This window comes from Paramormyrops kingsleyae, chromosome 4 (assembly GCF_048594095.1).
Source record: "Paramormyrops kingsleyae isolate MSU_618 chromosome 4, PKINGS_0.4, whole genome shotgun sequence".
In the NCBI taxonomy this organism is placed as follows: Eukaryota; Metazoa; Chordata; class Actinopteri; order Osteoglossiformes; family Mormyridae; genus Paramormyrops; species Paramormyrops kingsleyae.
In genome coordinates, this window is record NC_132800.1 from 35,834,667 (window position 1) to 35,850,300 (window position 15,634).

A 15,634-nucleotide genomic window follows, 5' to 3' on the forward strand; every position below is an offset into this window, starting at 1 on the left:
CACATCCACGGCGCCCTAAAAAGCTGAACGGCATCACTAACACACAGCCACGACCGTGCCTGAGACTGGGGGTGGGGGCATGTCCGATATACCGGAGATTGGCTCATGGTGTGACAGGAAATCAACAGCGGTGTTGGGGGGGGGGGGGGGGGGGGGGCGGCATCCCAGGCCAGCCTGCAGCTCAGGAAGGCGACGGACGGCCGTGCGCGTTGGTGAAACACGCCTCCGTGGAAACTGGCCGTCTTTGTTCATGTAAGCACAGCCCAGGGCGCGTTCAGCAGCGGCGCCTCCGCCCCGGTGCCGAGCGCCAAAGGGCGTGGCCTTCTCACGCATACGCTCTCACTCGCGCCTTGCAGCGCCGCGCCCGGCTATAATCTCACACCAAAGTCGCCTCCCGGCTGCGATTCGGGGCCCGGGTGACCCATCTGCGACGATGGGGGTATCGCGGCTTCCCCACAATCCCCAGACATCCTCCCAGAGCTACGCGGGCGGTCGGCTGAGCCCCGGCAATGAGCACAGTGCCAGGGAGGAAAGATCTTCCCCTTCGCTGCCCCCCCGTCACCCTCCAGTCTTGGCCTTTCCCAGCATTCCTCAGGCATTAGTGATACAAGCCCAGCATGGACAGTGGCTGATTTATGGCAAGCTGTTCTGCAGCGACTGCTTTTGTACGGTTCCCGCGAGCCCTGCGCCCCACCCTCGGCCAGTTCATTCCAGCCGCACGCCGCCAGCCGTGCGGAGGGCCGAGTCAGCCCCCCCCCCCCAATCTCTGTCCGACTTCCCCTTTTCGACACAGTCTACAAGGTCAGAGAAGTCAGTTTTCCTCTGCAACATTTTCGGCGTCCCCTTCCACACAATATCAGAAGAGTGGCCTCTCAGATCAGCATTAAGTACAACAAAGGGAAAGAACTCAGAAAGCAGGACTGTAAGAGATGGACCTACAATGGCGACAAGTTTTACGGCTGTTCCATTTGCCCCACAGGAGCACAGGTACAGACCCAATGGTGCTACGGTTTGTTCTTGTGGTCCAAAGACTCACAATTCAGGTAATCCTTTGACCTAATTACACTAAACATCCTACAATACTCTGTGTGTGTATGTATGTGTGTGTGTGTGTGTGTGTGTGTGTGTGTGTGTGTGTGTGTGTATGTATATGTGTGTGTGTGTGTTTGTAGACCATGTCCCAGACCAGATTTGCTTACACTGAAAAGTAATGGATGGTTATAAGGAAAACTGGAAGTTGGGTGAAAAGGCTAGTCTTCTGCCCTTTGTACTTGCAGGAACCTAAACACTTCCAGACCACCAGCACACACGTGTAAGACAGACCTACAGATCAGTAGTAGGCCACTCTTCAGGTCAGAGCAGGGTTCTGTGGAGTTGTTACCTCCCCCATTCCCAATCACACCCTCAAAATACAGACAGACTCACTCAATACCAGTGTCCCAAACTGACATGGGTTTCTGGTGAGACATTGTGAAAAGTGAGCTTAGTTCTTGATGCTGGTGGTGAAGATATGCCTCCTTCTGTTGTTCAGATCTATGAGCGAGGTGACAGCTATTAAAACATGAAGCTACATGAGATCATTGCGGGAAATATACAAATCCGTGCCCGGACCTAACATACGTCTGTCGGTATCTGCTGGAGACACAGCATTCTGAGGCAGAGTCACCTGCCCTGTCCATGAAAGAGCAGTGTGACCCATGTGACTGCAAAATAAAACCACTTGGATCACGTGGGCCGGTATTCTGGAGCTTACTGAGAAGACATGGAGCTGCTCATTCTGCTGCCAAGCAAACAGCCAAAGGCTTGGCTCAAGCCCATGTGCCTGTGTGAACCCAGCATGTGCAAATGAGGAGCAATCAGAAGCATGGGACCTTCCGACTGACAACTGTGCCGAGCCAATTGGAATGCGGGCACACCGGGGAGATCCCGAAGGTCCGCCTCCACAGCGGTGGGTCCGCACTGTCGTGCCGGGCACCGTGGAGATGAGCATATTTTTCGGTTAAGCAGCTAAAAAGACCTTTGAAGTCTAGCAGAGAGAAATCCAAAGCAAAGCATTTGGCTCTTACAAGGGTTCGTCATCCAGAGTCCACGGCCCCTGCACGTCTGGTGCAAGGCACGCTGGCTAAGCAAACTCTGAAGCTAACGCTTACAAACACATGGTCCTCTTCTCGACTTGAGCTCCAAAACAAAGTTCTCTGTTAGTCGGGGAATTCCACACGGCTGCGTCAATGTCCGCCAAACATTAATTTACATCAAAACAGAACACAAGAAAAAACAGGAAGCTAGAACTGAGACGGGCTCATATCACGGCGCCAGAAATTCTGCATGCATGTTTTTTCCATGTCACATGGTTCTCCCCCTGCAGGCCAAAGACCTGCATTTAGGCTCCCTGCAGTGCCTAAGCGCGCATGTCTATGTGACACTGAAGATGTACCCTTGGCTCCAGGCCCCCCTACTACTCTGTCCAGAGGAGGTTGAAAGATGGATGAAACACTGATGCTCCACTTTGAGCTCTCAATCACACTCCCCTGAGCTTCCTGTTCTCTCACACAGAGTCACAGCGAAGGGCTAGGCTACAAACACAAAGGCCGGCTGGAAATAAATTTACCGAAGCAAAACTGCCTGGGATTTGTCCGGAATTTCCACCCACACGTGGATGCTCGAGGCAACGAGGCTGGCGAAAAAGGCCTGGGAGGGATCCGCGACATCTTTCCATCCATTCGCCCACCTTGGGCTCACTCCCATCGGAGGAAATTTAATGACCAGCTGAAATTACCCCAGCAGTGACCAGCACGTTGCCCTGCATTGTTGATTTAATTAACCTCACCCCGCAACATATTTGTACACCAGAGCCCAGAAGAGCAGTCACAGTGCCCTCCATCCAATAAGAAAAAAGCGGAAACCACATAAGAGCAGTTCAAAAGTTAGAGGGGCTGGAGTGGACTTTGATACTGTAACATCATGACCTTCTGCTTTAAACTACGGCCGATGTTCTTGCATTTTTTGGGAATCGCCAGCCAAGCTAAACTCGAGGCACGTTCTTCGTGCAACAAACCAATAAACTGCACCCAAAACGCAGTGGGAAAGGAGAAGCGGTCAGATTCACTCAGGTTCCCCCACACTGCTGCAGGTTTGGGACGGCGCCAGTCAAACTAAACTTGAGACACATTCATCTAACAAATCAAGAAACCAAACCCCCTGAACGCATTCGGAGAGGAGAAGCATTCAGATCCATTCGGTATTCCCGCACTGCTGCAAGTTTCAGGGTGTGGGTCAGCAGGAAATTCTACAGCAGAGAGGCCTCTTCTTTGGCAGGAACGGAGACTTAAAAAAAAAAAACCCAACAAACAGCAGATGGACACAATATGCTGTAACAGTGACTTTTAAGTGGTTCACATTAACTATTCCTGCAACCTGCTTGCTTGCATGCGACGCTAATGTGCATTTCAAGGAGACTGCGGTATGAATAACAGAGATAAACAAACATACATACAGACACAGTGTCTTTCATGCTACAAGAATACCTGCTGGGGGAAAAAAAAAAGGAGATTTGTCCCCAGTCGCTGGAGAAAACCTGTAACAAAGTCCATCTGGAATACCACTTTTATGGAAGAGTACGCTCGCTATTTAAAGGTGCCCATATAACAGGAAGCACGGTAACAAACATCAGTTCGAGTGTTCAGGGAGGAATTCACACCTTCTTTACTGGACCCGCTTGTGTGAGAGAAAACAGGAAACATCTCTCCTCCTCTCTCACCACCTTTTTGACTCGATACTGGAAAAACACTGGACTCCACACAATTAGAGGACTCTGTGTGATTATGGCTGCATTTCCCGGAGACTCAAACAAGGCTCACTGGGTTCCACGTTAACTTTTAAGTCATTTGACAAAAGAGGATTCAGGCACACTGCTGCTGTAAAAGTCGCAGGTGCCCTAAAGCAGAGCGCAGAAGCCAGCCCTGCTCTACATTTGACTGGGGGTCCTCTGCATGCATGCAGTCGTCAAAGTAAGGCTGGGCGATATGACCTCAAATCAATATCACGATTAGTTGAACATTTTACCTCGATAACAACAAACGATTATATTGTTTCTGTTTTCATTTCAGTTGTTTTGTTTGTTTTTCGTCCTCATATTTCATTAACAAGGTCTGTACTGTAAATATGCCCAACTATTAAAGCTGGAATATTTTTTTCTAATGAAAGACTATTTTTATGATTATAAAATAAATGAAGGACACACACACAGATGAACCATTTATTGTTATTCATTGAATATTTCGAACAACTGAAATCAAAGCACAAATCGCTTGAAATGAAAACGTTGTGAAAAAGCTCACATTTTAGTTTTAATGTAAAAAAAGTTCCCTAAAAAAGTAGAAAATAAATAGTTTGGATTTCTTGCAACTAAAATAAACTGTTTACAGTGATCACGTCTGTCTATAAGCAGATGATCACTAACAGATTTTTTTTTGGTTTTCTCTACGTCCCCAGCAGATTACCATCTAATTGACATTTGTATATTTTTTACATTAATTCAAAGTACAAAAATGGACATCGTCACTATTTACTGAATTTTAACTCTTTCAAAATACAGTAGAGCTGTTTGAAACGCTTTTCAAATTACAATACTGCACGAATTAAATTGCTGAACTGTGTATAATTCAAATACACTGTAATATAGTACAGTACTGTACATAAAATATAGCTTGTTATAGTTTCGCTGTTGCATCTTGGTGGCTAGTTTTTGGCGGTATGTCATAAGCTTTGATGACTCTATATTTGTTATTGAGAGAAAATTACTTTTTCCCGTCATGTTTTCTGTGCATGCAGCATTAGCCTCAGGTAGCTAGCCAGAAGCAGACGGATTACCGCAAGGCAAAGAAAAAAAGAAGAATTACCACAATTTACATAATTTAATTTTACTTTTATTTCCGTATATTATGTATTTAAAAAACCCAAATTGAACACTGCAAGTGGACTACTTGATAACTATAAACAATTTTTTAAATATTATTTGTAAAGCAATAATTTGTCCCAAGCTTTTTGTGCCATATAAGTGGTTTCCACTGTATTTTATATATTGCTAGTGCTGAAGCTGATTGGTGGCATTACCTTTGGTAGCTGAAACTGTATTTGCAGTGGTTTACATTTGACCTCATTTTGTTTGGTGTCCTCTTTACTAAAGCCACAATGTGTCCAAATGACAGACATAGCATTTTTCTTTGGTACAAGCTGCTGGAGTTGCTTAGTCGGATCAGTGTTTGAGTTCTCCATGTAGCTTCCATGGCACAAACTGGACGGCAAAGTCACAACAGCCCTACGTCAAAGCGATGCTACTTCATTCCGTGCCAGTGCAGGTAAGCCCTGCGCTGGCACTCTCAACAATGGTTAACTCAATGACTGTCAGTCCATTTCTTCTTCAAGACCTAAACAAGCTGCTGACGTATAAAAACTACAGCATCTGTAGGCAAACCTTTAAGGGCACTGCAAAACAAAACCGCTATATGTGTGTACATGTTTGTGAAGCATGTCATGAAGCATGTACCCTAATGTGCTTCCAATAAATCCACTCCAGAGCAGGACCTAGGCATCCACTGTTCCACAAGATTCTTCATAGCTGAATAATCCCACCCGGTGAATGTCAACTATCAGGCAATGTAGCCCATGCTAGCCAAGTAGAGGAGGACATGAAAGAAAACTAGAGAGCCCTGATGAAGACACACTTACTTTAAAGTGTAGGGAAAAAATAATATTTGGCCCAGGAAACCGGTAAACAAACTTGTGTTTCATTCTTATTCTGTATTCATTGTGAATGGGGGTATCAGGACTAACTTTCCACTAGTCCGACTAGGCAAATCTATTGTATGCTTCACCTACTGTACATTAATTTTTATTTCTTATAAAACCAGGTCCATTCTTAGGGTGTACAGGTGAAACAGTAAAATAATGCTCTTCTGGGGAGCAAAAATAATGCATCCCCCACTATGGTTGCCCAGCAGAGAATACCTGTGGCAACAGTGAGACAGGCGCACCGTGAAGTCCAAACAGCACTCCAGGGAAGCAAAACGGCCCATCTGGCCAAATCCAAAACCAGGGACCTAAGATCCCCAGGCACTGCCCCCCCCACAAATGGTCTCACAAACACTGGGATGAGCCCACCCCCTCCAAGGAGAGCAGGTGGTCAAGTTAGTGCCCTTAGGCTCTAAGTCACAGACCCAGATAACTGGATTCCCACTGCTCGGTGCACTATGAATTATGAATGTGTTTCTTTGAGGTCTTAACTATAGTCCTCACAGGCAGACTTAATTACTTGCATTAAAATAATCTAAGCATTCCTTATTAGAATGATACAATTTTGTCATTTAGTCAAGTAACGAAAGTATATCACATTTCACTAGTAATGTGAATTTATCTATAAAGCAATGTTACATATGGATAAAAAAACTTTTGTCATAAGGTTTTGTTTTAATTTGATTCATTGTGGGGTTATACTGAATCATACATTTAGTCCGTTGAACGCACCTAAATGAACACATCAAGCCAGCCCTCTGTCACATGGTTTGCGTGGGGTAGCCCAACCTGCCCCAGTAAATTTGGATACACAGTGGCTGGTGACACCCAATGGGGCTTTTTAAAAAATAGTTACCCCTTGCCTGGCCCTGTGGGTGCTCCGGCTAAGGGGTTATTTTCACATAGTGGCAAATCATTATTCATTTCTGAGCCCTTTTTCTTTCAAATTTGTATGTATTTGGCTTCCATTTAGGGACAGTGAGCCGAAGGTGACCAAAGGTTTCGTAGATTCCCCAGGTGTTCAGAGTGTGTGGGGGGGGGGGTAGATGATGGTGGGGGGGTATGGTAGATACAAAGGCCATTCTCAGTTACTCCACACAGAGTACAGAGGGCTGTCAGTTTTGAGGGCCACAAACTATTTCACTGCTGCTAAATTTAAAGGGGGGGGGGAGGTTAAGGGCAGGCCACATCGAATCAAAGCTGACACTGCATAATTCCTGCATCAGATCATGCCCTCAGGGGGAGAGGGGAAAAAATCTGAACACTGACAGCACTGTTTCCCTTCACTGGGTGTTTGGGGCAAGGCTGAGCACAAAAAAAACGCATTTATTAACACAATCGGTATCAGTGCACCGACTGGTTTGGCTTTGCATGTTCATGGGGAAGAAGGGATGAGATCTGTGTCCCGATCTGCTGACTGGCACAGACCTACTGCAGCAGGCAAAACTAGCCAAGGCGACATGGGTACAAGCCAGGAAAATTCAAAAGTCTAGTGAGAGTCTGGCTCTGGACACCAGGGAAAGGAGAGATTTGGCCTGGGGTCCATCAGAGCGGACGCTGCTTCGCCCCGGTCCGTCTGCCCGCCGGCCTGTCACCCCCATATGCCTGCCTATACCTCCCTGGCTCGTTTTCAGCTCCAGGACGTCCACATCACTTGAACAATGGGCGGACGTGCTCTGGAAAAGGACTGCCGAGGGACCCACCCAGAATTGTGCTTGGCTGACAAAGATGAAGGATGTGGAGGAAGAACAGGGCAAGAGCATCCAGCAAGGAAGTCAACCTCGGACCACATCAGCATGGGCAGGGCACTCAAAGCCCACACCAGCTGTGTCTCACCCCAAGGATGATGACACTCTGCTAATTAGTAGCTCACATCTAATTAATTAGTCCCTGAGGCGCAGTCAATCAGACAGCGGCGGAAACAGTGGAATTTGTAATTGCACGTTTCCTACAACGAGGAATTCCGTTCCATTTTGTCATCAAATCTACACTTTGACCTACAAAACCTTGGTTATAAACCACATATCGCAGTCCTGACACATAAACAGCCCTTAATTATAAACTACATCAGTGGGCCTTGTGTGGCAATGCTCACGGAGGACTATGACACAGGCTGAGTCTTGAACACAAACAAGGTCGGGCCAGAATGCTGGCCACAACAGCACAATCCAACCTTTCTTCATGCCCTGTCACAACAGACAGCAGGGAGCAATCCTTGACATCAGCCACTGAATAACAGTTCAAATTCCAAGCAGGTCATCTTTGCTCACATCAACCACAACTCCACAGGGAAGCAGGCCCAGAACCAGATCTGTGGTTTAATTACAAACAGGAGTCCAAAGACATGAACGACAGAGCAATAGACCAGCTTTCAAACACCTGCATCCTCTTCTGTTCCTTTAACATGATTGAACCAGCCAGGAGTAGGGTTAGGGAGTCCAAGCCCAGGTATATTAAAGAGGACTAACTTCAAATCACAGGACCCTGGCAGTAGAGGAACAAAGTTCTCCCCAAAACATTAACATAGGAGCACCATTCCCAGGAGCCGCACGCAGACATGGCTTTTAGTTCAGTAGGGCATAAATAAAAATTTAACAAGCAGCTACCACAGTTCGACCACTTTCCCGTCTAATATCCAATGACAGCAAAGCCAAACCCAACAGAAACCTCAACATCATCCACCACAACGAGAGTCAGAGCTGCCGTAACTGCAGCAGCAAAAACGTCGTCCACCAGGTCAACCATGATGACAAGAGAAACCTCATCTAGCACCTAGTGTACACATTATGGGACCACCACAGAAAGATTAACCAAAAGCATCCAGCCAGGACTGTAACTGGGGATTTTCCCATCATTTTTCCCTGGGAGGAGACGAGCCTTATGGAAGTGATATCATCAGTCACCAGAAGCAGGGAAAGGGGAAACTCTGGAGACTTAGGGGGGGGATTTGTCTACTGATCCGGAATTACTGGGGTCCAACAGCGGTCGGGATGCACTTAAGAATTTAAAGAAAAAACCCAGCTCAGATTAACGCAGCCAGATAACACCGAGAAGCGGAGCCACCGAACATCACAGTGAGTCCTCACAAATTTACAGCCCTACAAATAAGTACTCATGGAATAGATCATAGATGCAAAATATACTGGATGATGTATTGGTATTGCCTAATATTCATTAAAAATCAAGATGTCAGCACTGAACTAATACTTAAACTTTATTGGTATTCAAAGTTAGTGGCCTGCGGCGTGTTGACGCCCGCCCAGGCTTGGTTCCTGCCTGCGCCCGTTGTTCCCGGGATATGCTCCGGGTCCCCCACGACCCCAGTGGGGATTGAGCGCTTACGATAATGGATGGATGGATGGATGGATGGATGAAAATTAGCAGCACAAAGGTTCCTAGAGATAAATAGTAAAATACCGTTTAGAAAAGGTCTCACAGTGCCGGCCCACAAGACTTTATGAAGCCTGTGGCCTGTTTAAAATTCATTATTAAATCTGGCCAGAAGATCAATCTTTTGTTTTCAACAGGATAAAAAAAAATGGTGCAAGGCCTTTCCTCAGTTATTGGTACTGATAAAAATTTCCACTTCGGTGCACCACAACAATAGATGTTCTTAAAAAGGGAGGAAAAGTGATACATATCGGTGGATCAAAACTGCACTGCATGTGCGGAAGGCCGACAGGCTAAAAATAGAGAGGAGAGAGACGGTCCCTTTGGATGACAGGCGTAAAACAGGATTTCGGCAGAAGGTACGGAACACACTGTGGCATGCTGGGCCAATGGGGGAACAGGCCCGTTTGTTCCACTGCAGATGCATAAACACTGCTGGTGGAAGGTTTCCCCCACGTCTGTCATAGCCTGGTCACTTGGAATAGACAAATTAATGAGGCAGGAGGTTTGGAAAGCTTGTCGTCAGGCCGGGCCCAAGTGTCACGTTACAGAGACGGGCCACAAGATCCGCCGAGGCTCATGTGTGGAGAAGACGCTAGTACAGGCTCTTTATTTTACACCCCGAGGTGTCTCGGGTCTCAAATCACAAAAATGTCCATCTGAAAACAAGAATTCACATTCCAGACCAGGCATCCCTGTGTTCATGTAATACTGACCACATCAATATGAAGTTCCTGCCAGAACAGCAAGAAGCTAGGAAGACCCAACACCATCAATAGCATCTGAACACAGACGAGCCATAATTTAATATGCGGCCAGACCTTAAGTAATGGCTCAGTTGCACACAGTCAGTCCGTTTCTCCACTACATTTACAAATCAACCAGAAGCAGGAGGAGATCCATCCATCTGCTTTTCTAACATAGGGCAGAAGGCTGGAGTATTCACCGGACAGGAAGCCAGTCCATCGCATGGCACACACACAAGCACTATGGGGAATTTCGAGATTCCATTCCACAGTAGGACTATGAACTGAGGGAAGAAACTAGAGCTACGGACGGGTTTGTTTTTTCTTCCCCCCCCCCGAAAAAGTCACCTCATAACACCAGCAATGGGTGAGGCTGATGGGGGGGGGGTGAGGGGTGGGGTGACACAAAGCAGATCAGCCAGGTAGGACTGACAACACCCACACACAAGCATAAACATGAGGCAAAAGCTGAACCCATTGAGACAAAGAAAGATACGTATTAATATACAGACAGACACACGCACACACAGGTCGACAAGACGCAGGCCCCAGCTGCCAGACGCACCTCGACCCCACCTTCAGCAAGACGACTAATGACCAGCAGCAGCTGGGTCTTAATGACTCCTCACCAGGGGGGAAGACAGGGACTGGTCCTTAAATCACCATGACAGCAGGGGAGCCCCCACCAGGGTGACAGCTACCTCCCATGAGAGAGACGGGCCAACCGCAGCCTATAGACCGGAGGACCCCTGACTGGGGGGAAACCACCACGTTGTGTTATTTACCATTTCCCCCCGAGCAGAAGAAATGCATATTCATAAAGTCACAGTACAGTCTGTGCCCCCCCATACCCCGGTCTTGTTCCCTACAGACTCCTGACACCGCTGTGAAACCTCCACAGAGGGGGCGATCTTCGCCTAGAGACGGTGGGGGGGGGGGGGGTGATACTGGCCTCTGGGCACCATCAGCTGTCACGGAGCGAAATGCAAACTACCCCCAGATCCCTCCCGCCACAAGACACAAGCACCTTGACAGAGCAGCTGCCAGAACCCTGAAGGAATGATTCAGGAACACAGTGCAGGTAATCCAAGCCCCCGTCCCCCCCCACCCCCAGTGACTCCCAGTCTACCAGACAGACAGAAGTGGCGTCACACGCATTACACACAAAGGTACGCTCATTCTTAAACAAACACCCACCCCTCAGCTGGTTTCCTTCTGGAAAGCGTGTCCCACAGTCACCTCTGAATGCATGAGGCAATGCCAGTGGGGCCTGGCACTTTGCTCTGGCATGAACCAGGATGCCAGTGGGCGCAAGTTCCCCACATGGGTGCTTTCCACTTCTGCGCAAGACGGATTTTCACCTGCAAAGCCACTACGTGGGTGTCCTCTAAAGCATCCCTGAGTTGTGGTCACAGCGAAAGCAGGTAATGTAAGGCTAGACTACAAAGTCATACACTGTCTGCTAAGCTAGCCAATTCAGTGATTTAGACTGATGCAGGAAATATTTCCTCACCATCACCATCACCAGCCACAAGAAAGCACCGAGCTCTCTGAACATTGCCCCTCCCCAGACGCTAAAACTCTGGGGAGGAGAAAAACCAAAATGAGACACAGATGTGATAAACCGGACCGTGAAGCTGCTTGGCAGTTGGGTTATGACGGCTTAGACCCCAAAAACAAAAGCCCAAGTGTGTCTAGGAAAGGCGACAAGCGGATATAGGACACCTGGCTGGAGAGGGCAATACACACTATTCAGAAGTGATTCTGAAGGAGGCAGGAGAGAGCAGCACACTTTGCTATAACCTGAACCAGTTGGGTACGCTTCAACGCTTCATTGCAGTCAGCATTTTAAAACAAGCTACTTTTTATTACACAAACAGGACGGACGGGGTCTAAACAAGGTAAATTATTGCAGCTGTTAGTGAAAAGCAGCCTTCAGCAGGGTCTTGTGATGAGGGAAATTCTGCGATGTTCAGCAGTGAACTCAGTGAACTCCAAAAACACAAATCGACAGGCGTCTGGTTAAAGAAAACAGCCCTGTGCTATACACCCAGACATTAAAATAGCAAAAGTGAAGGAAGATTCTGGGCTAAACGTGCTATAAACGGCAGCCTGTCAGCTAGCCTTCAGCACTCATTCGCGTGTTTGGAAAACGAAGGTCAAACTTCATTCATCCCATGCCGTAACACACACACACACACACACACACCCCTTCGGGCGGCAGCAGCCCCCGTGCTCACGCGCCTCTCCCCCACCCCCTACCTCGCAGGCCGGAACAGCAGCATGCTTTCCGCCGCTGTCCTCCTCTGGTGCTCCATTCCGGCGTGTCGCCATGTTTCATTTCAGAGGAAATATCAGAATAATCCAGAGACGGTCCGAGTCCCGCATTGAGGGAAAATAAAGAGCAGGGGGACGGGGCGGCTCCTAATCCACTCCGTTTTCTCGCGTCATTTCTTCATTATTAAAACCGATCTGCATTTAAAAGCAAAACACAAACAGATTTTAATGAATAAATAATAATCAGTGACACCATTACGATATTACACTTGGCGGCAGAAGAAAGCGTGGGACGACGGTCTTCCCAGATAAAGCAATCGGCAGCCAGTTACTAAAATATAAAAACAAAAATAAAGTGAATTTAAAAGCACACAAAGGCGAGCAGTGCCATGCAGAAGTGCGGCGACTCTTTGTGCCAGGTGTCAAAGTGCGAAAGGTGTGAGAGTTTTCCTACTTGTCGGGCGTGGGGGGAAGCTCTGCGTTTAAGCTGTCAATGGAGCCATTTAATGGGAAACAAAACAAAAAGGGAAAGGACGCACGATTTAGGAAGTGCATGGCTAAACTTTATTTACAGTAACCAGCAAAGTGACGAGGCGACACTGGCCGTTTATAGACGTCTTTAAACTTGCATTTTATGTTGAACGCGAAAATATCGCTGAATTAAAGGTCGAGACGCTGTTACAAAGTAACTTTGTTTGCTTGGTAAGCCGAGTTTCTGAAATTTTAATAAGGGTCATTATGCGCCGTGACAGGCTGAGATAATAAACACCGCCCCAGCAGTGTGGTGTTAGATCTGAGCTGTTTTTTTACGGTAAAATGGGGTTAACATTGTACAAAACTGGAGCCGTAAAGTTTAATATAAAAGGCAAACAGTGATCCGAGTTAAACGGTAAAAAATGTAAGGGTTTCGGTGCAAGTCTAGGGGTGGAAAGCGGGCAGCGTAGAAGCCGACCCGCATCAACATGTGAACTTGGCAAAACAAAGGGGATGGAGTCGGTGACGGCAGCGCCAGATTCGCCGGGACGCGCGGCGCGGACACCCATCTGCCATGTTTCCGACAGCCAGTCCGGCCAGAAGAGCCGGGGGAAAGGGGAAGCCAGGAGCACTAAACTCTGTTCGCTTGTTTGGGCAGCTGTGGCTATCGATGGAGGAAGGGGGGCTGAGTGAACAACCGCCCCACATCGACACAAAACTCCATGCGACTGCCGTGTATCCCCAACTTCTGGCGGAGACGGGCAGCCGGCCAGTCCCGAGCCCTCCTACGCGTCACGGTCCGCTATTTCGGCTACACTACCCCCCTCCCATTCCCCAGTCGGACCGGGGACTTACCTGGGCGACCTGCTCATACACAACCAGCGTGGAAAAAAGGCAGAGAAGCCCCGCCGCTCGCCCCCATCCTAAGGCAGAAGAGCCCAGACCGAATGTGAGGGGAAACGGGACGTCCTGCGCCGACATGAGTGTGAAAGTGTCCCGTGGCAGGAGCCTCAGGACCAGCGCAGTGTCCACTACCTGTTTAAAAATTACACAGGGGTAGGACGCTGGTGTATCCTCCCCACGCCCCCCAAAAAATGGACGGAACCAACGTTACAGCAACATCGCCGGAGGTCCGAATCCACGCGTCTGTTTAAAATCCGAGTCAGGCAAGAAGCACGTTGCGGTTTACCACATACAGCCCGGCGCTACGACCGAGTCCCAGCCAGTACTGACCGACTCAACCGCTCCCAGCTCCGCGCACCGGGCTACCCCGCCCCGCGCGGTGCTGGCCCAATCGTAGTTCGCCTTTCAAACGTTCCTCTAGATATCGGCCAACCGGATGTGTCCTTACATAATGTGTTAGTCACACAAAGGTAAGTTAAAAAGAATATACTTTTGTTTGTTTTTTGAGGTAGGCTGCCTGCGTTTTGTATTGGGTGCGAAAAGCTACCGACACGGTGTAATATATCCAGATAAAGAGAGTTACTCCGACTTATTTTCAAAATGTTAGGAAGGCATTACTAGGCAGCCTTGAGGCAGCTCGGGGGTTTCTTTGTAAGTATACTAATATTTTAAGTCTCATAATTAAAAATATCTGCAAGTAATTATTGCCATCTAACGCTCTTTGAAAAATACTTGAAATGTTTGTATATATTGAAAGAGAACATTTATATAATCTTTATGCATAGTAAGTGAACTTTGTCATTCACACCATGCAACAGTACACAACGGATACATAGGTGAACGAAATCGCGTGTCTCCAGGCTCAACGTGCAGACATAAAAGACAAGTGCATATAAACAACATACAGATATTACAACAAAATCTGTTTACAATCTGTCATATTCGAAGATTTTTTTGTTTGTTTCGCTTATTCTCGCAAAACTATAATACAAATTAAAATGACAGAAGATATTAATGCAACATATGCGGGCTTTTCTGACGTCCATATACAATTAAAAGGATTTTTTAAAATTGTATGGTGCTTATTATATATAGAATAAAACTTTTCTTCACGTTTTAACATTACTCTTAATAAATGTGATGGGGAATTATAAAGTGGTATGATATACTGGGCCTGAACTGAAGCTGTCCGAAGTAGATCTCTGTCTCTCAGTTTGTGGATAATAAAAGTTCCCAGCTTGAGTGGAATTGCACTCCAGTCCTCAGAATGATGTGCCTTGACCCAGCCCTCCATTTTAATATTCTGAGAGGCCTCTCATAGGCCTCTGTTGTCCTTGCCAACAGTCACATACTTCACACACAGCATGACTCCAAAACTCCTTCTTTGATCCTCGTCCCCCCTCCTCCTTCTCCGCATGGCACAGGAATGCAAAGCTCTCGTACGTCTGCTACCAAGCGTCGATCCACAGCGGCGGCGGCAAGTGGTACCGGCCCTCCCCGCTTAGGGAATGGCAGCAGTCTGAGATCTACCCTCTGGTCGTCACAGCAACAGACAGCTCAGGAGTGTGGTGTGGTGCCCAAGGTCGACATGGGGCCGCCAAGCGTGTGTAATCCCTACACGGGCCAGATTTTGGCCATCGAGTAGGAGCTGGAGCATCAGCCACCGGTCAGCCTTCACTTACGAACTGTTCTCTCTTCCTCTTTAACACTGAACACATGCTGGTATTCTTCCACTGGGATTAATTGAGTAAAATAGCATATTTACGGCCATTAAACTTCAGAATGTTATTTAATGAACCATAATGGGAAGATTACCCTCAGATTTTATCACCAACCGGATCGTGGCAGATTCAGAACATATTTCTGCATCATAGTTTGTTTTAATAAATGTTTCTGCCTTTTAAAAAATAATCAGTTAACCACAATAAATCCTTGAGCTTTCAGCAAGTCCAGGAAAAAAGTCTTAAATGCAAATCTTTTCAGTAAACTCTGCACTTTTCAGTGGCGTTTCTCGCACTTAATGCAGCGTGCTTCCTTGCTGCCGTACAGCCTGG

At 47.3% G+C, this 15,634-nt stretch overlaps 1 protein-coding gene across 4 annotated transcripts in view; it reads right to left on the reverse strand.

Moving 5' to 3' along the window:
- arhgap21b (Rho GTPase activating protein 21b) overlaps nucleotides 1–13,910 on the reverse strand; it is a 46,323-nt gene extending 32,413 nt beyond the window's left edge. For all 4 annotated transcript variants that reach the window (XM_023815721.2, XM_023815719.2, XM_023815720.2 and 1 more), the window contains exons 1-2: nucleotides 13,533–13,910; nucleotides 12,189–12,398 (exon numbers count right to left, since the gene is read on the reverse strand). In XM_023815721.2, the coding sequence (XP_023671489.2) occupies nucleotides 12,189–12,260 (72 nt within the window). In that variant the 5' untranslated portion in view covers nucleotides 12,261–12,398; nucleotides 13,533–13,910. The remainder of the gene's footprint in view (nucleotides 1–12,188; nucleotides 12,399–13,532) is intronic.
- Nucleotides 13,911–15,634: the final 1,724 nt, after the last annotated feature.